Genomic DNA, 24429 nt, shown 5'->3' on the forward strand with positions numbered 1-24429 from the left:
TCCGATTAATTTCTTTCTATTTCTAGTAGAGACGGGGTCTCACTCTTGCTCAGGCTGGTTTCGAACTCCTGAGCTCAAACAATCCTCCCGCCTCGTCCTCCCAGAGAGCTAGGATTACAGGCGTGAGCCACCGCGCCTGGCCCTCCAATTTCTTTAAGTACTAAGTTTGACAATTGATATCTCTGACATTTCACTTTGACACTTCTTGTTTTATTTTTATTATGAAGGTACATCCTCAGTCTTTCAAACACATGCTTTGTTTGGCTTGTGATTATCTGTCAAATTTTTTTAGAGCAATTTTTGTGAAACCATGGATAAGTCAAAAATTCGTGTTATTTTCAAATATGACTCCCATCATGGAACCAATGCAGCACAGACAGCTCGAAATATCAACGAAGTGTTTGGGAAGGATGTGGCTAATGAATGCACAGTACATCGATGGTTTGAGAAGTTCTGTTCTGGTGATTTTGATCTTGAAAATGAGCCATGTGGGCGACCTGAGACCAAGGTAGATAATTATGAGTCAAAAGCTGTAGTGGAAGCAAATCCGTCTCAACCTATGCGTGAATTAGCAGCAAGGTTTGATGTTACTATTCCAACAGTATTGGACCATTTGAAAACAAATGGGCAAGGTAAAGAAGCTGGATAGATGGGTACCGCGTGAATTAAACTAGCATGAGAAATCATCTCAAAGGTTGCCTTTCTTTGCTGTCATGCCATAAAGGCGAACCATTTCTACACCACATTGTTACGTGTGATGACAAATGGATTCTTTTTGACAATTTCAAGCGTTTGGCACAATGGTTGGATAAAGCCGAAGTGCTGAAACAGAGTCCAAAACTGAATATTCATCAAAAAAAAGCTGATGGTGTCTGTTTGGTGGTCCAGCACCGGTATTATCCAACACAGTTTCATGAAACCTGGTCAATTGATTACCGTGGCTGTCTACTGCAACCAGTTCTACAAAATGATGAAGATACTTGCAATTAAGCAGCCAAGATTGGTCAGTAGAGACAGGCCGATCCTCTTGCAAGACAACGCTCGGCCACATGTCACACAAACAGCACTGCTCACACTACAGAAGCTGGACATGGAAAATCTCTGTCATCCACCGTATTCACCAGACCTTGCACCAACTGACTGGCACTTCTTCCAGGCTTTGGACCACTTCTTGCAAGGAAAAATATTCAGTTCTCAACAAGCTGTGAAAAACGCCTTTTGAGATTTCATCGCCACTTGCTCTCCAGGCTTCTTCGCTGCTGGCATAAATAAGCTACCGTTAAGATGTCAAAACTGTGTTTATAGTTTAGGTGCATACTTTGATCAATTGTACTGCTTCTTGTTTGAGGTATAATAAACTACACATTTTTAAAATTTCAGAATATTATGGGGGTACACACTTTTTGGTTACATAATTTGCTTTTGTACATTTCGAGTCAAAGTTATGTGTGCCCTTCACCCACATAGTGTACATTGTACCCGTTAGGTGTAAATTTACCCATCCCCTGCTCCCCCCTGCTTGATTTCCATTGAGTTTTACTTCCGTATGTGCACATAAGTGTTGATCGATTAGTTCCAATTTAGTATTGAATACATGTGGTGTTTGTTTTTCCATTCTTGTGATACTTCACTTAGAAGAATGGTCTCCAGTTCCATCCATGTTGTTACAAAAGATACTAGATCACCATCTTTTATGGCTGATAAACTACACTTGATTTGAAATCAGACATTTCATATTTAATGACCTTAAATAGCTAACACTTTATTGGTGTTCACTATATGCCAGGCACTGTTATAAGGAATTTAAATGAATTAACTCAATGCTCAAAACAACCCCTATGAAATAGGTGCCATTCCATTATTTTACAGATATGGAAAATGAACTGCAGAGAGGGTAAGTACCCTGAAAAAGGTCACTCAGTTGGTAAACAGCAGAACCATAATTCAAATCCAGGCAGTCTGGCTGTGTAGGCCACAGTCTTAACCCTTAAACGTGATACTGTTATACTGCCTCAGTGGTGCAGAAAAGCCTGGTAGAGTAGGAATGTGGCCTAAATTAAGCATGTGGACTCAAGGGCCCTCCAGCCTAGGGACTCTTTGGCTACAGTTATCCTATCTAATTCTGAAAGTATAGAATTAAGGAATGAAAAGAGAACAAAAATAAATAAAGAAAATGCCAAGTACATGTGAAGATGGTATCAAAACATGCTGAAAAATGGTGATCTAGCGCTTCTTGTATTATCCCGGATGGAGCTGGAGCCCATTCTTCTAAGTATCACAACCAATGGAAAAACAAGCACGACATGTACTCACCATCAAATTGGTATTAACTGATCAATACTTAAGTGCACATATAGTAATAACATTCATCAGTTGTTGGGCAGGTGGGGGGGAAAGGGGGATGGGTATATACACACCTAATGGGTACAGTGCACAACGTCTGGCGGATGGACACGCTTGAAGCTCTGACTCAGCTGGAGCAAAGGCAGTATACATAACCTAAACATTTGTACCCCCATAATATGCTGAAATAAAAAAAAAATTTAAAAAAACCGAAAACATGCTGAAAGAGAAAATATTTATGTATTATATATTAATATGTTAAGAGTAATTACATTTTTTAAAAAATGAAGCTTGAGTTCTTAGGGAAATATATATAGAAACTAGTTAATTCCAAGATGAAAATAAAACTTTAGTCTTTCTCATATCATAACACAAATAAGCTTAGATGGACCTATGACTGCTAACTCTAGTTTTGTTAAACCCCAGGAGTATCATAGAATTTTGTTTCACATTGTTTTTATAAATTAAACATAATGGTTTTTTGAGATAGGAAGTATAAAATTGTGAGGGTGGGAAGTCCAGAAAGGCTGGGTAAAGCAGACAGCACATTCCATAGACAGTCAAGAGAAGTTACTGGGCCTTGATTTTCTCACCTAAAAATCAGGTTTCTTGCTTGCTATTACCTACATCATAGATATGTACAGGATAAATTAGAATAAAAATAGCTTGAATTGTTTGGGAGCATTTCATAATTTAAGTTGGATAGTTACCACTATTTTCAAGTCTTTAAAGTAGTCTCTTTAAATATCTGCAGTGAAATATTAAAATATAGTTTCATAGTTCATTATTTGTTTCAGGTAATGGTATATTTATCATCAAAATCTTGTCAGTTTGTGTCTGACTATAAAATGAGAGATGATGAGCAATCTAGAAAATAAGAAAGGATTTTTTCTGATATTTTAAGTAACTTTATAGTCATCATCCAAGAATGTTGTCCATGTAATTTTCTGCAATTTTTAAATGAATGTTTCTTTTTTCTGAAGCAGCATTGAGTGAGGATTCTGAAGTAGGATTTGAGTTTAATCCAATTTGATGGAGTGATATAGAATAATGTAGCCATAGGATGAAATACTATCAGCTATTAAAACTGATTTTATAATAGAATAGCTGAAAAACATCACAAGTAACTGAAAATTTGTGAAATATTATGTAACTGATTTTTTTAAAAAGTAGGTAAGTCTGGAAAGTTATATATACTAAAATGTTAACAGTTGTAGTTATTCTTAGGCAGTTGACTAAGAGCAGGGTTTTCTTTTCTTTTTTTGTAGTTCTGTGGATTTTACAATGAACATGTATTATTTCTGTAATAGGGGAAAAAGAAAACTGGGAGGGTAAAAGGAAGTATACCTTTATGGCAGTGGCATCTTTTGAGTTACAGCACCTCCATTGATATTTCTTTGTTTCTATTTTTTATTTTTCAAATGTTCTATGTTGATCATAAATGTTACTTTTTATTATTAAAAACCCAATAAGCTCTGCTTAAAAATTAAGTGGTTGGAATGACTTTGCATTTTTAAAACTACCTTAATAATTACTTTTAAAATTAATATGTACTCATTGTAGAAAACTAGAAATAAGAAAGAATAAAAATAAGTTTAAAACTCTTTTGTAATTGTATTGTACTTTGAATAGTCTTTTTAGGAATAAATTTTTAATTTATTTAGTCTGTAATCAGATTAAATGGATTTGAATCACAGCTCTGTCACTTAATAGTTACAAGGCCTTAGGGAAGTTTCTTAATCACTTTGCCTTAGTTTTCTCATCTGTACAATGAGGGTAATAATAATACTTCATGAGAGAGTTAAATGTATCATACATGTAAAGTGCATAAAACTGCCTGCCTCACATGGTAAGTGTTTCATAAATGTGATCTATCATTTTTCTATACTATTAGGTCATTAAATATGAAATGTCCGATTTCAAGTGAAAAGTGTAGTTTATTATATCTCAAAGAAGAAGCAGTACAATCAATCAAAGTATGCACCTGAACTATCAACACAATTTTGCCATCTTAACGGTAGCTTGTTTATGCCAACAGCAAAGAAGCCTGGACAGTGAGTGGTGATGAAATCGAGAAAGTACAAGGTCTGGTGAATACGGCAGGTGACAGAGATTTTCCACGTCCAGATTCTGTAGTTTGAGAAGCATTGTTTGTGCGACAGGTGGCCGAGCATTGTCTTGCAAGAGGGTTGGCCTGTCTCTAGCATCCTCATCATTTTGTAGAATTGGTTACAGTAGACATCCACTGTAATCAGCTGGCCAGGTTTCATGAAGCTGTGGTGGATAATACCCGCACTGGACCAACAGACACCATCAGCTTTTTTTGATCAATGTTCGGTTTTGGACTCCGTTTTGGCACTTTGGCTTTATCCAACCATTGTGCTAAACGCTTGCAATTATCAAATAGAATCCATTTTTCATCACACTCAACAATGTGGTACAGAAGTGGTTCTCTTTTATGTCATGACAGCAAAGAAAGGCAAGCTTCGAGGCAATTTCTCTTCTGATGCTAGTTTAATTCACGCGGAAGCCATCTATCCAGCTTCATTACCTTGCCCATTTGTTTCAAATGGTCCAATATGGTTGGAATAGTAATGTCAAACCTTGCTGCTAATTCACGCACAGGTTGAGACGGATTTGCTTCCACTATAGCTTTCAGCTCATCATTATCCGCCGTGGTCTCAGGTCACCCATGTGGCTCATTTTCAAGATCAAAATCACCAGAACAGAACTTCTCAAACCATCGATGTACTGTGCATTCATTCATTAGCCACATCCTTCCCAAACACTTTGTTGATATTTCGAGCTGTCTGTGCTGCATTGGTTCCATGATGTTATTTGAAAATAACACAAATTTTTGACTTATCCATGGTTTCACAAAAATTGTTCTAAAAAAATTTGACTGATAATCACAAGCCAAACAAAACATGCATTTGAAAGACTAAGGATGTACCTTCATAATAAAAATAAAACAAGAAGTGTCAAAGTAAAATGTCAGAGATATCAGCTATCAAACTTAGTACTTAAAGAAATTAGACATTCCATACTTAATAACCTAATATTAAAAATTTATATCATGCCTTTTAAAATTGACATTATTACCTAAGCTTTTCCCTATCTTATTATAACGTTTTTGTTGTATTTAATGAACTGTGATACGTGTAATAAACTATGGTGTTTCATCATGTGAATGTAGCATAATTTACTTCACCAGTCTCTTCTCATTGGACAATTGCAGTATCATCAATCTAAAGCAGCCATCTGGTAGTTTCAGGCAAAAAAAAAACAATTTTTAGTTATGTTTTAAATTTGAAGGATAATTCACATTTATTTGTCCCTTAGTTTTAACCATAGGGATTACAGTACTAATTCTTAACCAGAACCACCCATCTGGAAAAAGGAATCTTGTATATTTAGGAACTTATAACAGCAAGCACCCTGAATTAGAGCCAAAACTCAAACAAAAAACAGCGTGCTGTGTTGCATTCTATACAGAAAAATACTACAATAGGAAAACATTGTTTTAGTCTCAGAAGTTGATTTTAAAATCTAAATGAAATTTTATTTTCTACAGATGGTTGGTAAAGGCTTTTTTCTAGTTCAGACAAAGGAAGTGTCCATGAAAGCTGAGGATGCTCAAAGAGTTTTTCGGGAAAAAGCACCTGACTTCCTTCCTCTTCTGAACAAAGGTACCTTCTCAATGATTGGTGTACTTTTGTGGTTATTTTCTTGACATGCTGATTTGATTTACTCTTGCTTTTAACATTTCTCTTACATTGCCTTCTCCTTCTCATTTGTACTACATTTTTTCCTATTACTGTTCAGAAAGTAAAATTTCACCTCACTCAAGGAGCCCAATATAACTTACTAGAAATTAGGCATTAGTTTTATTTTCCTATCATATGTTCTTAGCACATCAAATTATACTTTATTATATATATTTTTATTATTGTACCTTTGTATTGTAGTGAGTGAACATTTCATACTCCCCACCTAGAGTTGCAAAGTACTTGATAAAGAGTCTATCTGCCTTCAATGTGCTTTGATCATACTGGAAAAGAAATAAGAAGCATAAATAAAGTGTTATTTTATGTATTTAATATGATTGATTAACTTCCCATGTGTAATTAGAACTATTTTCCCCAATAGGTGAATGCCACCAATAAATTTCAGATACTGGATATATGTCTGAAAAGAGGGGAACTAGAGTTCATGTGCCCTCTTGAAGGGTGGTCATGTGTCTATTTGTATTTGAAAGTATACTGATTCTAGAGTACAGAGTACTATTTATCTGTTCAGAGTTGGGACATTGTTTGCTCAAGGCTCATCAGGCTTTTCTTGACTAACCTTAGCAAATATGCATAGTAAATATGCTATACTGATTGGGTATACCCTAGGGAGAGGCCACATCTGCATTTATATGCTCTTTATGAATAAATAAATTATAATAGATTGCAAAAACCTGTATGAAAATGTTGGAGGATTGTTAGGATAATTTTAATAAATAATGCTTAGTATAACTCAGCTGTCAAGTATTAATACAGTATTTCATATACTTATGTGGTTACTGTAGTAGTATAATAATGCTAAGGACTTGCTCCAACCCAGTGCATGAATCTATCCCAGAATATATGTAAGAATTTATAACCTGGCCCCTTTGATGCAACCATTTTGACATGGGAACATTCTCTTGGAACCTTGAAATGAACCTTAAGTCCCAGCAGCTTTTGGAAATAATGAACCTCCTAAAGTATGAGGGTTAGGAATGAATTAAGCCTATGAGCAAGTCTAAATTAATGACTTATGTACTTGTGTGATGTAAGTGAAGTAGCATTATAGAATTACTCCAACCTAAATATAATATCTGCATTTAAGTAACAAAACATTCCACATGGAAGAAGTAAAATGTTCTGTTGCTGCAAAAAGTAGAACTGAAACCAATTAGCAGATGTTACAGGAATTTCAGCAAATAAACATAATAAAAAAAACAAGTCTTAAAAACCAGAGATGCCTATAGAAAGTATTCAAAGATTGATGAGTTTATGTCAAAAGATCACAGGACCCAGCTTGAAGGGTTTTCCACTGGCCAAATTTGGGACAATTTGACCATTAAAGAGAGTAATGAAGGTAAAGATTTCACGACAGAAATCCATGCATCCATATTGATAAACAAAAAAGGGGAGAGGGAATAAAGGAATGCTCATCTGCCAATATTGTGAGCTAATAAATGTAGAAGGAATGATGGACTTTGGAAATCACCATTTTCCAACGCTGATGTAATAATTATTTCAGACAAAGATTATCAGTAGATGCTAAAACAATTGGGATAAAAGTTCCTAAGAAATAGAATATTTATACATTCTAATTCAAATGAGGAAATGTACCTCTACAACAGAAATTTGGTGATCACCATGTTAACCCAGTGATCAAACTTAACATCACTGATGCTTGACATTGTGTTCCCCTGAATGTGATGCAGTGAGAAATATACATTACCTGTGAAGTGTTCTTGCCAAAAGTATTTAACCTGAATCTAATTTAGCCAAGACTTAACTTCTAGTTTGTAAGAAAAAAAGTAAGTATGTTAAATGACACCATAAGGAAACACTGAGACAAATCCAAAATAGAAGGCATTCTACGAGACAACTAGCTAGGTCTCTTCAGACAATGCAGTGGAAAACAAACAAAAAAGATTGGGGCAGGGGGAACTGTTCTGGTTAAAAGAGACTAAAGAGATATAACTAAATGCAGTGAGTGACTCTTGATTGGATATTGGATTGGGGTGGGGTGAGCTATAAAGCTGTAAAAGGCATTTTGGGGACAACTGGGGAAGTTTCAAGATGATAGGGAATTGTTCACATCTTTAGATGTGATAATGATATTGTGGTTATGTAGGAGGTACATGCCGAAGTGTCATGATGTCTGCTACTTTCAGTGACTCAGCAAAACAAAACAAAGCATATGTGTGCAGAGAGGTGGTGTGTATCATGTAATAAAGCAAATGTGGCCAGATATTAACTTTGGTGGGTGTAGTTGAAGGGCAAATGGATATTTATGCTTTTCTTTCAACTATTCTATAATGTGTAGACATTTTCAAAATAAAAAGTTGGGGAAAAATGTTAAGCTGCTCACTAGTGCATTGATTCATGTGGAATAGTAAGCAGTGGAGATACTCTAGCAGAAGTTGGATGGACTGGGTCCTTATCTAAAAGTGGCCATCAGTCATTCTAAGGCAGGGTTTCTCAACCTTGGCACTATTGACATTTTAGGCTAGGTAATTCTTTGTTATGAGGGGCTGTCCTGTACCTTGAAAGATGTTTAGCTGCATCTCTGCACCCACTAGATGCCAATAACACCCACCCATATTTGTGGCCACCCAAAATATTTCCAGACATTGCCAAATGTCCCCTGGGGGGCAAAATTGCTCCCAGTTGAGAACTACTGTTCTGAGCTAAGGGTGGACTTATTCTTTGGAAAACTCACTTTTATCTTGAATAGTTTGTACCTCAGAGTCTCTAAATTTTCCTCTTCAACTAAGGTAGTTACAGTTATTTCAGTTAATAAAGCTATTGACTGCTTAATAAGAGAATTCATTGTTTTCCATCTTGAGAATCTTCTAAACCTGACTAATCCTCAAAACCATCTAGGGTGCTTTTAAAAATATAAATTTTCTATTTCTACCCCAAAAATACGGATTCAAAAATCTCTGAAATGTATCCTTGGAATATGCATTTTTAATAGGTCCCCAGATGGTTCCAATGATTAGTCAGACTTGAGTTCTTTTGTTTTAGGGAGTCATTCATTCATTTATTCAATAAACATAGTAGATGAGATCTGAGAAGTAATAGAGGTACAGTCAGAGAATGCACGACCTTTGGCTTCTACAATAGTCTAAATGAGAAGAGAAGCTACTGAACATTTTTATTTATTTTTTTTAAATAAGCTTTTTATATTGGAATAATTTTAGGTTTATAAAAAAATTATAAAAATAATATAGTTTCTGTATACCCTTTACCCAGCTTCCCCTAATGTTAATATAACCATAGTACATTTGTCAAAACTAAGAAATTTACATTGTTAAAATGCTATTAACTTAAACTATAGACTATTCAAATTTTACCAGTTTTTCCCCCTTATGTCTTTTCTCAGTTCCAAAATTCAATCCAAGATCCCACATTGCTTTTAGTTGCCTTGTTTCTTTAATCTCCTCCAATCTGTGACAGTTCCTCAGTCTTTCCTCTCTTTTTGTAATCTTGAAACTTTTGAACACTAGTGGTCAGTTATTTTGTAGGATGTCCCTCAATTTGGGTTTTTCTCCGGTTAGACTAGGGCTATGCATTTTTGGGAAGAGGTGAAGTGCCCTTCTCATCACATCACATCACAGGGCACATGATATCAACATGAGGTGGTATCAGCCAGATTTCTCTACTGTACAGTTTCTGTGTTTCTCTTTCCATATTCTGTTCTTTGGAAATGAGTCACTAAGAGCAGCCCACACTCAAAGAGAGGAGAATTAAGCTCTACCTCCTGGAGAGAGGAATATTCACATACATTATTTGGAATTCTTCTGTAAGAAAGATTTGTCCTTTCTCCCCCATTTATTCAATCATTTGTTTCTATCAGTATTGACTCATGGATATGTATTTTATTCTTTGGAGTATAATCCAGTACCATCAAATTGTTCCAGTTTTAGCTATTAGGAGCTCATTTAGGTTGGCTCCTCTGTCCTTTTGACATGGCCCCATCCTTTTGATTTTTTAACACTTCTTACTTTCTGATTCTCCAAGATGCTCCAGGCTCATCATGTATCTTCCTTGCCCCAGAACTAGTATCAACCATTTCTCCAAGGAGTCCTAGTTCCTTTTATTCTAGAATGGTAGTTAGAAACCAAGATCTGGGTGCTAGGTATGCCTGTTACTACTGGGGTATCACTGGTTCTAGGTCCTTTGAATAGACAGAGGTAGGAAGTATATGTATGAATATTAACCTATATATACATACACATCTGTAATTACTCTGTATGTATCTCTCACATATGTATACGTATATATAAACACACACACACACACACACATATATATATATATATATATATACCCCCTAATCCAGCACCACAGGGTTCATTCTAGCTTCCTTTCCCTTGCTTTTTTTGTGACTTCTTATTCTAAAAGTGAGAAACCTGGTTCCCATTATCTACAGTTCACTTATTTGTTCAACCCTATTATATATATAATGTAGTTTTAGAATTACTAACCCATACCCCTGTGAGAAACTTATTTACCAACTACAGTGCAGTTGATCTGTACAATTCTTTTTGTCTTTATTCTTACAATAGCCACTCAAAACACAGTCTTCCAAAGTTTCTGAAGTCAACTCCTTTTTCCCTCATCCTCTTCATTGCAGTTATGTCATACATTTATAATACAATTAGATTCATTTGTCACAAGCTGCATTCCATCCTGGGATCCCCTGACATACTGGTTAATTCTTTTTAAATTTGCATATAGTAAAGTTCAATCAGCATGAGTTTTGACAAATAAATACAATCTACCACCTTATCCACTACCCCTGTACTATAGTAAAGAGTTCTCCCTAAAAATTTCCCTTGTGTGGCCCCTTTAGTCAGTCAACCACAGCTCCTGGCAACTGATTTGTTTTCTGTCCCTGTAAGTTTGCCTTTTCCAGAATGTCCCATAAATGAAATCACATAATATGTAGCCTTTTAGGTCTGGCTTCTTTCATTTATTAAAATGCATTTGTGATTCATCCCTCTTGCTGGGTGACTTAATAACTTGTTCCTTTTTATTACTGAATAGCATTCCTTGTATGCATGTACCACAGTTTTTCCATTCGCTTTTTGGACATCTTGATTGTTTCCAGTTTTTGTCAATTATTAATAAAGCTACTATAAACATTTGTGTGTAGGTTTTTGAGTATACATAACTTTTGAGATCACTTGGGTAAATACATTGGAGTGGGATGGTAAGTATATGTTTAATTTCATAAGAAAAGGCCAAACTGTTTTCCAAAGTGGCTGTACCATTTTGCATTTCCACCAGCTATAAATGAGAGTTCCTATTACTACATATTGTTGCCAACATTTGGTATTGTCAGTTTTCTAGGTGTGTCATGGTATCTCACTCTGTTTTTTAATCAACTTTTTATTTTGGAATAATTTTAGATTAATAGGAAAGTTGTCAAGATAGTACAGACAGTTTCCATCTACCTTTCAGAATTTCCTCTAAGGTTAACATCTTATATAATCATGGTACATTTTCTAGGTAATCATGTCATCTGTTAATAGAGACAGTTAGATTTCTTATTTTCCAATCTGTATGCTTTTTATTTCTTTTTCTTGCATTATTATACTGGCTAGAACTTCTACTAGCCAGTATAGTGAGGGAGGACATCCTTGCCTTGCTCTTGATCTCAGGATGCAACATGTTCAGTCTTACCATTAAAAATGATGTCAGTTGTGTGTTTTTCATATATAACTTTTATTAGATTAAGAGAATTGCTTTCTATTTCTAGTTTGTTGAGTTTCTATCATGCATGGATGTTGAATTTTATTGAATGCTTTTTTGCATTTATCGACATGATAATATGCTTTTGGCTTAAAATTCATTTAATCTGATGAATGACTTTTATTGATATCTGAATGTCAAACCAGTCTCATATTCTCGAGATGAACCTCCTTGATCATGATGTATTATCCCATTAATACATTGCTGGATGTGATTTGCTAATATTTTATTGTGGATTTTTGCATCTTTGTTCACAAGGGATGCTTGTCTGTAGTTTTTCCTTTTTTGTAGTATCCTTGGTTTTAATATTAGGATAATGCTAGCCTCATAAAATGAATTGGGAAGTATCCTTCCTCTTCTAGCTCTTAAAGAGATTGTAGAGATGTGGCATCTTTTCTCCCTTAGATGTGTGGTAGAATTCACCAATGAAACTATCTAGGCCCAGAGATTTCTGTTTTGGAAGGTTTTTAACTATAAATTAATTTATTATATGTAGGACTCTTCAGGCTTTTTCTTCTTGAGTGAATTTTAGTAGTTTGTATCTTTCAGGGAATGGTTGCATTTCACCTAAGTTATCAAATTTGTGGGCATAGAGTTGTTTATAGTATGTCCTTATTGTCTGTGGGATCAGAAATGATATTCTTCTTTCATTCCTGCTATTAGTAATTTGAGTCCCCTCCCTGTCACTTTCACTCTTTCACTCAGTCTTTCTCTCTCATCAGCCTGGAGAGAGGATTTTTTGTGTGATTTTTGTTTGTTTTTGTTTTTTTTGGTTTGGTTGGTTTTGGTTGTTTTTATCTTTTTCCAGCTTTATTAAGGTGTAAGTGACAAAATTGTGTGTGTATACACACACACACACACACACACACACACACACACATACATACACACTTTGGAGACAGGGTCTTGCTCTGTTGCCCAGGCTGGAGCACAGTGGCATGACCACAGTTCACTACCTCAAACTCCTGGGCTTCTAGTGATCCTCCTGCCTAAGACTCCCAAGTAGCTGAGACTACAGGTGCGTTACACCATGCCCAGCTAATTATTTTTTCATTTTTTGTAGAGACAGGGTCTCACTATGTTGCCCAGGCTGGTCTCAAACTCCTGGCCTCAAGTGATTCTCCCACCTTGGCCTCCCAAAGTGCTAGGATTATAGGTGTGAGCTACTGCCAAAATTGTATATTTTTAAGGTGTACAACATGATGATTTGACATATGTATTTATTGTGGAATGGTTACCACAATCAAGTTAGTTAACACATCCATCACCTCACATAGTTACCATTTTTTATTAACTATAGTCACCATGCTGTACATTAGATCCCTAGAACTTACTCATCTTATAACTGCAAGTTTGTATACTTTGACCAACATCTCTTCCTATCCCCTGGCAACCACTAGTCTATTCTGTTTCTATGAGTTCAATTTTTTTAGATTTAACATCTAAATCATATAGTGTTTGTCTTTGTCTGATTTATTTCATTTAGCATAGTGCCCTCCAGGTTCATCCATGTTGTTGCAAATGGCAGGATTTCTTTCTTTTTATGGCTGAATAATATTCCATTCTGTACATATATACCACATTTCCTTTATTCCTCTGTCAGTGGACACTTAGGTTGACTCCACATCTTGGCTATTGTGAATAATGCTGCAATGAACATGGGAGCGCAGATATCCCTTTGACATTGATTTCAATTCCTTTGGATATATTCCCAGAAGTAAGATTGCTAGATCATATGATAGTTCTACTTTTAGTTTTTTGAAGAACCTCCATACTGTTTTCCATATGGCTGCACTAATTTACATTCCTACCAACAGTGCACAAGGGTTCCCTTTTTTCCACATCCTCATTAACACTTGTTATTTCTTGCCTTTTTAATAATAGCCATTCTAAAATGTGTGAGGTGATGTCTCATTGTGGCTTTAATTTGTATTTCCCTGGTGATTAGTGATGTTGAGCACTTTTTCATGTGAGGTTTATCATTTCATTGATTTCTGCTCAAATATTTATTATTTCCACCCTTTCACTAGCTTTAGGTTTGTTTTGCTCTTTAGTTTCTTCAAGGTTTAAGCTTAGGGTTACTCATTTTAAATACTGCTTTTCTAATACAGTCAATTCTCATTATTCATGTTAGTTATGTTCCGCAAAGTCACTGTGAACACTGAATTAGTGAATTAGTGAATACCAAACTGCTGCTCCTAGGAGAAATATAGGGTTAGGTTTCTGCAAGTCTCCAGTCACATTTTCGTCAACTGATAAATACATAACTTTGTTTTATGTGTGTTTGTATTTAAAGGTACCTTATTTAGTATATATTATTGATTTTTAAACCCTGAACTCACAGCCAACAGCACTATAACTCATGCCTGAGCAAAGCTTATCTAACGCATGTTTTCTCATAAGACACAGTCTTCCTCAGCTTAGGAACACTAGATAGCACTTCAGCTTTATGTTTGGGGGCCATTTTAAACAGGTGAAATTACCAACCAAAAGCACAAAAATGTGAAAAACATGGCACTACCTAGACTGCAAAAAGGACACTTGTTTTACAGTATGAGAACTGAAACAAGAAGGCAGAATAGAATGTTGCCTTGTTCAACCTCAGCTAGGAACATGCACATCAGGCAGCTCAAATTTTTTGCCACTCTGTGCATGTTCACAAATAAACATGAAAGCATTGCAAGTATTTGATTTCTGGGGTTACAAATGAATTTCAGCAAGTAGGCAGATTCATAATTAAGGGATCTGCATATAACGACGTTCACCTGTATTTGTATTTAATGTTAAAATTTTTCCCTTAAGCACTGCTTTAGCTGCATCCTGCAAATTTTGATATGTTGTATTTTCATTTAACTTGGGGTTCGGCAGAATGTGGCCCACTGGTTGCTTTAGTAAATGAAGTTTTATTGGAGCACAGCCCCACTTATTCTTTTTATCTATTATGTTTTGCTGCTTTTGTGCTATTATAGCGGAGCTGATTAGTTGTGACAGATACTGTAGGGTACACAAAGCCTAAAATATTTCCTGTCTGGCCCTTTATAATAAAAGTATGTTGACCCCTGATTTAGTTAAAGATATTTTTTTAGTTTCCTTCAAGACTTTTCACTTGATCCATGGATTATTTAGAAGTATATTGTTTAATTTCCAAACATTTGGGGATTGTACAGATATATTTCTGTTATTGATTTTTAGATTAATTCTGTTATGGTCCAAGAATGCACATTTGTATGATTCCTGTATTCTTTAATTAAAGTTTGTTTTATGACCTAGAATATGGTCTATGTTGGTGAATATTCTATGTGCATGTGAGAAGAATGTGTAATCTGCTATAGCTTGGTCAAATCTTCCTTAAATGTCCACTAGGTCAATTTGGTTGATAGCACTCTTCAGATCATCTATATCCTTGCTGATTTTCTGCCTACTTGTTCCATAAATTAATGAGAGAGGAATGTTGAAGTTTCCAACTATAATTGTGGATTTGTCTATTTCTCTTTTCAGATCCAATCAGGTTTTATATCATGTATTTTGAAGCTCTGTTATTAGGTGCATACACATTTAGGATTGGTATGTCTTCTTGGAGAATCCTTTATCATTATGTGATGTCCTTCTTTTTCTCTAATAATCTTCCTTGTTCTGAAATCTACTTTGTCTGAAATTAATATAGCTACTCCAGGTTTCTTTTGGTTAATGTTTCATCATAAATCTTTATCCCTTTTCTTTTAACTTATCAAATCTGTATATTTAAGTGAGGTTTTTTTGTAGACAGCATATAGTTAGTTCTTGTTTTTTAATCCAGTCTGATAATCTCTATCTTTTAACTGCTATGTTTAGACCATTCACATTGAAAGGGATTATTGATATAGTTAGATCAAAGTCTACCATCTTGCTAGCTGATTTTTCTGTTCCAGTTGTTTGTTTCTTGTTACCTCTTTTTCTGTTTAATTGAGCATTTTTGTGATTCCATTTAATCTCCTCTATTGATGTATTATTTATACCTTTTTCTAAAACTTATATAATGGTTGCATTAGGTTTTACAGCATACATTTTTAAATAATTTCAGTCTACCTTCTAATAATATATAACTTCATCTGTAGTGTAAGGACCTGATAACATATTCTCAATTCTTCCCCCTCATCCCTGTGTCATTATTGTCATGTATCTTACTAGTACATATGCTATAAACACCTAATACATTGTTACTGTTATTTCTTTGAACTGTCAGTTATTTTTAGAGCAATTAAAAATAAGAAAAATATAGATCACATTTTAGTAGAGGTTTTAGAACAGAGGAATGTCATAGTCCTTTTAAAATGTTACTATCACTGTGGTTGCTTTAAGAGGGCAACAGAGAGACCAGCTTAGGAGGCTGTTGTAATCTAGTTGAGACATGATAGTGGTTTGTTCCAAGGTCATGTTAAGTAACTCAGAAGGGCTCACTAGATAGGACATCCAGGAATCTTTTTTGTCTACTTCAAAATCTCACAATTTTTCATTACAGCTGAAATATTTAGATTTAAAGCTACTGCAAACTATTTGAATAAGACGTTCACATTAAAGCATTAAAAACATGACCAGTAATTCTTGTTCACCTCATAGTTCAGTTTGAAATAATCGCAGTAATTGTAGTCATCCTTGGATAGACAAATAGTACTGTTTAAAAAGTACATTGTCGACATTGTAGTTTTTTTTAAATTAAGGATTATCCACACATGTTAATCAAAACTGATGCACTTGTCTACCTTTTTTACTGGTATTTCTTTGTTGGAAAATTTTTAGGTCACTTATTGGAAGTTCATCATATTCTAGCCAAAGAATATCAACCAAGTTTCATGCCTGGGTAATTCTACCAAAATTGTATTTCTGAATTCTAGATTATGTTCTCTTTACAGAAAACAGGAACTTTAATAAATGTGTAACTTTTAAAAAATATATGTACTATATTTCCTTGTAGTAATTCTGAATAAAAGCATATCCTACCTAATTCAAACTTTCTTCTCTGTAAAACTAACAAACTACGTTTATTATCAACTTTTTCTTTTTAGTTCAATAGTTATTTGGTTTACAATGATTTTTAAACTTTTTTGCAAATTTCCAATATCCTATGTGTACTCATTGCCCAGTTTCATCAACTTTTTGCCATACTTTAAAAAATCTATAATCTCCTTTTTGGATAAAATATTTTAATCAAATTTTGATTTGTCCTGTAATTTCATCCCTATATATTTCAGTGTGTATCTTAAACAAAACAAAATTAAAAACATATGTTTTCTTAAATAACCACAATGCATTATCACATCTAACAGGATTAACAATAATTCCTTAATATTATCTAATACCCAAATTAATGCAAATTAATTGTCTAAAGCAACTCTTTATGTGTTTTTACAGTCGCAGTTTTTACAGTTAATTTGATCCAAATGTAAAATAGGCTCACTCATTGTATTTGATTATTTTGTATCTTATAATTGCTCTTAATCAAAAACAGGTGTTCCCCCTCCCCTTTTTGTTTCATGCCTTTGTCTTGGGAAAGAAGCTTGGTCAATTGTCCTGTAGTATTCATGAGGTCGTTAAATTTGTTCCTCCATATTTCTGGTAGACTAGAAGTTAGATCAAAGCCTTGTTTACATTCAGGTTTAGTTATTTTTTTTTTTTGGCTAGAATACTTCATAGGTGGCACTGTTTACTATCACTTTAAATGAGAAGGTACATAATGTTTGATTGTTGTACTTTTAGTGATGCTGAGATTAATGGATGGTTTGTCTACCAGTGGGGTGTTAAAAAAGAAGATGCCAGGCACGGTGGCTCACGCCTGTAATCCTAGCTCTCTGGGAGGCTGAGGCGGGCGGATTGTTTGAGCTCAGGAGTTCGAAACCAGCCTGAGCAAGAGCGAGACCCCGTCTCTACTAAAAATAGAAAGAAATTAATTGGACAACTAAAAATATATAGAAAAAATTAGCCGGGCATGGTGGTGCATGCCTGTAGTCCCAGCTACTCGGGAGGCTGAGGCAGGAGGATCGCTTGAGCCCAGGAATTTGAGGTTGCTGTGAGCTAGGTTGACGCCATGGCACTCTAGCCTGGGCAACACAGTGAGACTCTGTCTCAAAAAAAAAAAAAAAAGAAGAAGATGATGTGTGGGTTCAAGTGGTGATGACCTTATCTTTTTATTGTAGAGTTTCCTGAAGTCTTTCCTGTGGGATGCTAAAACCATTGATGATTGTTACCTGAACCAATTATTTTAATAGGAGTTGCAAAATGATCATTTTCTAATCATGCTACTACCTCTGCATTTAACGGATGTTAAAAGAACTTCTTGTACACCAGAGCTGTTTGGTTAACTTGAAATATGCTTCATATCAGAAAAGCAGAATAAATAAAGGGAAAAATAAGCATTAATTTGGAGTAGTACCCTAGCAACTTCCATTGGTGTCCATTGAGTTTTCTTTCTTTTTTTTCTAAACACCATTACAAAGTCATGACTTTTTATATATCCAGTATGTTTTTAATAAATTGCAGTTATTATTTATTCCTTCTGATCTCACTGTGTCTATCTTTGGCCATTGGGAGCCCTTTAGGCTTCTGTGTCCTTTTGACACAACCCATTGGCCCTTGACAACTTCATTGCTTTTTTGGCTCAACAAAATGTTCCAGATTGATCTTAATCTATATCTTGCCCTGGATATAGAATCATCCATTTTTCTAAGATGACTTAGATCTTTTTAGTGGGGGATGATATTTAGAAATGTATGTTAGGTGCTATATATTACAGGGTTGTCATTTCTTTTAGGCTTTCTCAGTGGCCATAGCCATAAACTATACATTTTTAAAAAGAAGGAAAAGGGATCATGAGTTCACATTGGTATTTCCAAATGAAAATTTAAGATTATAGGCTTTTCTTTTGTAAGGTTAGCTATGTTTTATTACAAAATGTACAGGATGCCCCTCTCTGTTAAGACTTTTCTAACCAGTCAGATCTTTTAATGAAAAATCTTAAACATATATAAAGTAGACAGAATAGTATAATGAACCCCCATACTTACTACCCAGCTTCAACAATTGCCAACTCCTAGCCAATACAAGGCTTTTTACTTAATTTTTTTCATTTTATAATACTTTTATTCTGAAAATCTTGGTTCCTTACAATATTATCAGCTCATTTGCTTTAACTTATAATATTATGCATATGGTGGTTTCAGAATAACAGCAAGTTTTACTACTGCTAATGAGATTACTGAATGAAATTTTAAGATTTCTTTGTATCTTTTTTTTTTTTTTTTTTTGAGACAGAGTCTCACTGTGTTGCCTGGGCTAGAGTGCTGTGGCATCATCCTAGCTCACAGCAACCTCAAACTCCTGGGCTCAAGCGATCCTCCTGCCTCAGCCTCCCGAGTAGCTGGGACTACAGGCATGCGCCACCATGCCCGGCTAATTTTTTCTATATATATTTTTAGTTGTCCAATTAATTTCTTTTTAATTTTAGTAGAGACGGGGTCTCGCTCTTGCTCAGGCTGGTTTCGAACTCCTGAGCTCGAACAATCCGCCCGCCTTGGCCTCCCAGAGAGCTAGGATTACAGGCGTGAGCCACCGCACCCGGCCTTCTTTGTATCTTTTTGTCCTTAGACTATATCCCACTGAGGGTGTATAGGCAAAATATTGCCTAGTGAGGTTGGCTGGAATAATTCTTTTCTCTGTATGGTCATGTCACTAACCTGACATATAGTTAGACTCATTTGTTTTAGTTTGTTTTTAATTTTTAAAGACGGCTTTTGCTTTTTCTTTTTAATATTTAATTTTGAGTTTCTTGAGGCATTTACGTGGTATCAATGTCAAAATTATATAGCCAGTTACATTCAGAGAAGTTTCACTTCCATCCCTATCCCCTCTACCTTGCCCCCTCTCTTCTTTCTCCTATAGGTAAACATTTTTCTTAGCTTTTCTTTGCTCAATATTTATTGTTTTTACATCAAACCTTCTAAACAGATCCATGGGTTGGAGTAGGCACTCATATAAGAACCTTTTCCTATAAACCTCCCTTTAGAATTTTTCTCCCTTGCAATTTGTTCATCCCTTGTTTCAATACCCTCTTATTACCTACCTCCTCCACAGAGCCTTGCTTAAGAGCAAGAAAATGTTCTCAGTTACCTTGTTTTCTTTATCTAGTACCTATCTTGATCTACACACTGTGATACTGGAAAAACTCATTCTTTAATTAATTCATTCTCTGTATCTAGGTTTACAGTTGACTTATGCAATTGGCCCTCTGTATCCATGGGTTCTATATCCATGGATTCAGTGAATCATACATCGAAAATATTTAAAAAACAATAAAAAATAACAATACGATAAAAAATACAAATTTTAAAATATAGTATAACAACTCTTTACATAGCATTTACATTGAATTAGGTATTATAAGTAATCTAGAGATGATTTAAAGTATATGGGAGGAAGCCAGGGATGGTGGTTCACACCTGTAATCCTAGTACTCTGGGAGGCCAAGGCTGGAGGATAGCTTGAGGTCAGGAGTTCAAGACCAGCCTGAACAAGAGCAAGGCCCTGTCTTTACAAAAAATAGAAAAATTAGCCGGGCATGGTGGCATGCGCCTGTAATCCTAGCTACCTGCGATGCTGAGGCAGGAAGATCACTTGAGCCCAGGAATTTGAGGTTGCAGTGAGTTATGATGATGCCACTGTCCTCTAGCCAGGGTGACAGAGTGAGACTCTGTCTGAAAAATGTATTAATGTATGGGAGGATGTGCAGAGGCTACATGCAGATTACACCATTTTATATAAGAGACTTGAGCATACGCTGGAATGAATCCCCCACAGATACCAAGGGATGAATGTATGTCCTGTCTTTTCTGTTTTTGTTGTCTGTATTAAATCACAAGCCTTCTGTTATCTTGGTGTTCAGTGCAATGTGATCTTTTCTTTCTCATTTGTGTGGCTTGTCCTGTAGCAAATGACTACATTCAACTTAGTATTTTATGTTCATTAGCCCTAGTGTTTCATTACTTACTACTTCATTATTCTGTTGTTTTGTATTTGTTTAATGGGTCTATGACTTTTTTTCAATAAATTTGTAATTTCCTGGAGATCAAGACTTCTCTATCACTGTAGGAGATAAAAAGCAAATCTTTTAGGAATATAGTAATAGGTGAATAAATATTAATTGAATTGAAGGATATATTTTGCTTGACTAACTTATGGCCTTGCTTGCTAACAATTTGACACCAGTATTACCAAAGCTACATTTTAAGCCAAGCTGACCAAAGATTAAATCATGAATCTTTACCCCAGAATTTAAAGCACAGGTGGTTTTTAAAGTATTCAAATTAATATATGGGAAAGGAGGCACAATCAATTCATAGGATTAAAAAATAAAAACTTGATCTTTGTTTCTAGAATGTAGCTTTAAGACACACTCAAGGAAAATACTTTCAGATGCTCGTTACTTTTGGTGTCTGGCCTCAATTCCCATTTGGCTTAGCTCCATTATTGGTGGCCCAGAAATTGGTTGGTAAGTAGGAGAGTTAGAAGCAAGGCTGGCTGCCTGGCAAAACCTGCTCATGTTGACTTGGATTGCTTTTGATCTTATTTGCTATTTTATCAACTATTCTTTGTACTGCTAAATGAGTGGAGTTTCAGTGGTTTTTATAGAATGAAAACCAGAAAAGCCAGACTATTTACAACACTTTAAAAATGTGACACTAGTCCTATAATAGCACTGAAGCTACTTGTAATGTGATGCAACTCTGTGTTAATTTGTTTTATGATTAGAGTAGGAAGAAGATGCTAAGGTGATGTGTCCCATCTGTCTACTTTTCTCTTCCTTTTCTCTCGCCTTCAAAGAAGATGCTGGAGATTCTTCAGGGAAGAATAAAAAGATAAATTTTAGAATATATCTGTATTCATGTTAAGAAAATATTTCTTGGTTTGCTTATAGGTCCTGTTATTGCCTTGGAGTTTAATGGAGATGGTGCTGTAGAAGAATGTCAACTTATTGTAAATGAGACATTCAATGGGACCAAGGTACAAGATTTTATTGACTATAATTCAATCTAACCTTTCATTTCATCTCCTTTTCCTTACCATCGAATAGTACTTTTATCCCTGGTGTTCCTTGGCATTTAAAATAAAATAAATAAGGCCAGACATGGTGGCTCACACCTGTAATCCTAGCACTTTGGGAGGCTGAGGCAGGAGGATCGCTTGAGCCCAGGAATTCGAGAGCAGCCTGGGCAACACAGTGAGACCCCATCTCTACAAAAAGAAAAAAAAAACAAGAACAACATCAGATCATGATTTTTAGAACCTATGATAAATAATTGGGAACTAAGGTTTGGTTTTTCCTTGCCAAACCAACACTTTAATTGTTTAAAATAATTACAAAACGAGAATCTACTTATTAAAAACCTTCAATAGTACATAACTTTCTCAGTGGGTACAGTGGCTCAACCCTGTAATCTCAGCACTTTGGGAGGCTGAGGCAGGAGGATCACTTGAGGCCAAGAGTTCAAGACCAGCCTGGGCAACATAGTGAGAACCCATCTCTACAAAAAATTTCAAAAATTAGCCAGATGTGGTGGTACATGCCGGTAATCACAGCTACTTGGGAGACTAAGGCAGGAGGATCACCTGATCCCAGAAGTTTGAGGCTGCAGTAAGCTATGATCACACCTTTGTACTATAGCCTTGGTGACAGAGCCAGACCCCAACTCTAAAAAAATAAAAAATAAGTAAATATATAATTGACTATTTTTTGATAAATATCTGAGAGGAAACTTTTGGTTTTGTTTTCTGATTTTGCCACGGTTCCTTGGATTTACAAAATTTCAAGTACTTTGTCTTCTGTCTCATTTTATCATCATAATAGTACTAAGGGTGAGGACAAATACCAGATTGAATAGAGATAAAATGGTTATGTATTTGGACTTTTTAGAGCTAAATAATTTAGAAATTATCTTATCCAAATTTGTCATATTATAGGTGTGGACACTGAGCCCACACAGGTTTATTAAATTGTTAGCATCATACAATTAGTTTATGATAAAGCTAGAATAGAACCCAGGTCTCCTCTAATTCCTGGCTGACATTTATAGAAGCTACTTTTGAAGGGTTCTATTGAGTACTGCTTTATTGATGTTGAGAAAATATTTCATTTAAGATTAGTAATATATCTTTAGCAGTTTTGAAAAGAATAAACTCAAGTTTTATTTCTCAAACTATTGAGATGATTAGAAAATAGAAGAAACTAAGAGTTCTTTAAATGACCTTTCTTATTCAGTAGCTTTCATAATACTTAATTTATAACTACTACATTATTTTTAAACAATAAAATTCTGGTGTAATAAAATACAACTGGAATATTATGAAAACAGAGACCTTAATTATACCATAAGCCCTTTTTAAAAAGCTTAGTTTACATTATAGCTATTGAAACTATATTGCATGGATTCTAAAGAAAATCTACATATGAAATATTATAAATGGTATACTTGAATTTCTTTCAAATAATAATCTTGTGACTTTGTTCTGTGGAGAACATGGCTTTGGCATTCTGGAATCACTAGTACTTATATTTTTGTTTATTTTCTATTTAAAATAGATGTTTGTATCAGAAAGCAAGGAGACAGCATCTGGAGATGTAGACAACTTCTACAACTTTGCTGATATACAGATGGGAATATGAAATACAGCGTGCAACCAAGGACTTGGTATTAAGCCCTTTCCAACTTGTCTATTTAGAGTTTGACAATATAATACTTTTGTATATCAGCAATGGTTTTTATGAATGTTAAATTGTTAAAAGTTTATTTTTTAATAAACTTGAATACCGCATCATTTACTTGAGTTTCAAAAATAGTTCACTTTAAATTAAGTAGTTTTAATCAACTTATTTAACCCACTTCAATAAACTTGCAGTTTTGTTTTACTGAATGATACTCTGATTAGAAAATAGAAGTGGCTAATAGTTTATGATTTTAATCCTATTTAAATGTTCTTTCAGATCTCTAATAATTTAAACTTTCCTCAGTACCCATGATATTTGAGAATATATTTTGTCACTTATCTTTTTAAATTTATTTTTTTTAATTTTTTTTACTCCCTCCACTCCCCCATGCTTGTTTTATTTTCTTTCTTTTTCCTTTTTAAATTTAGAGGTATTTGTTACTAGTTGATCGATTAGAATGAGCCTATGTACATTTTTTTCATGTATACATATCCAGTTAAATAATTGCTGCCTAGTTGAATTATATGACAAGTGAGATTTTGTACATGGAGTTGACATAATACTTTGTAAACTGAATTTTTTAAAGAAATAGGCAGTTGATAACCAGCTTTACAAGTAACTCTACTAACTGATGTTGGTATAGCTATTTAAAGACTACTTTGTAATTTGATTATTTGAACAAATTCTATATTGTTTAGTTTTTTAATACAACTGCTAGACGACCTTTCTGCTTCCTGGTGAGAAAATGTATATGCAACACTAAAACTATAGAAGCCCAATCACCAGCAGTTTTCAAAAAGGTGATAACTGTTTTATGAGTTCTTGTGGGCT

At 34.8% G+C, this 24429-nt stretch overlaps 1 protein-coding gene across 1 annotated transcript in view; it reads left to right on the forward strand.

Annotated features, from left to right (window-relative positions):
- RP2 (retinitis pigmentosa 2 (X-linked recessive)) overlaps positions 1-23696 on the forward strand; it is a 38610-nt gene extending 14914 nt beyond the window's left edge. The window contains exons 3-5 of the mRNA XM_012652383.1: positions 5918-6032; positions 21811-21896; positions 23473-23696. Coding sequence (XP_012507837.1) covers positions 5918-6032; positions 21811-21896; positions 23473-23556 — 285 coding nt within the window. The 3' untranslated portion in view covers positions 23557-23696. The remainder of the gene's footprint in view (positions 1-5917; positions 6033-21810; positions 21897-23472) is intronic.
- The last annotated feature ends 733 nt before the right edge of the window (positions 23697-24429 follow it).

This window comes from Propithecus coquereli, unplaced genomic scaffold (genome assembly GCF_000956105.1).
Source record: "Propithecus coquereli isolate 6110/MARCELLA unplaced genomic scaffold, Pcoq_1.0 Scaffold388, whole genome shotgun sequence".
Classification (NCBI taxonomy): Eukaryota; Metazoa; Chordata; class Mammalia; order Primates; family Indriidae; genus Propithecus; species Propithecus coquereli.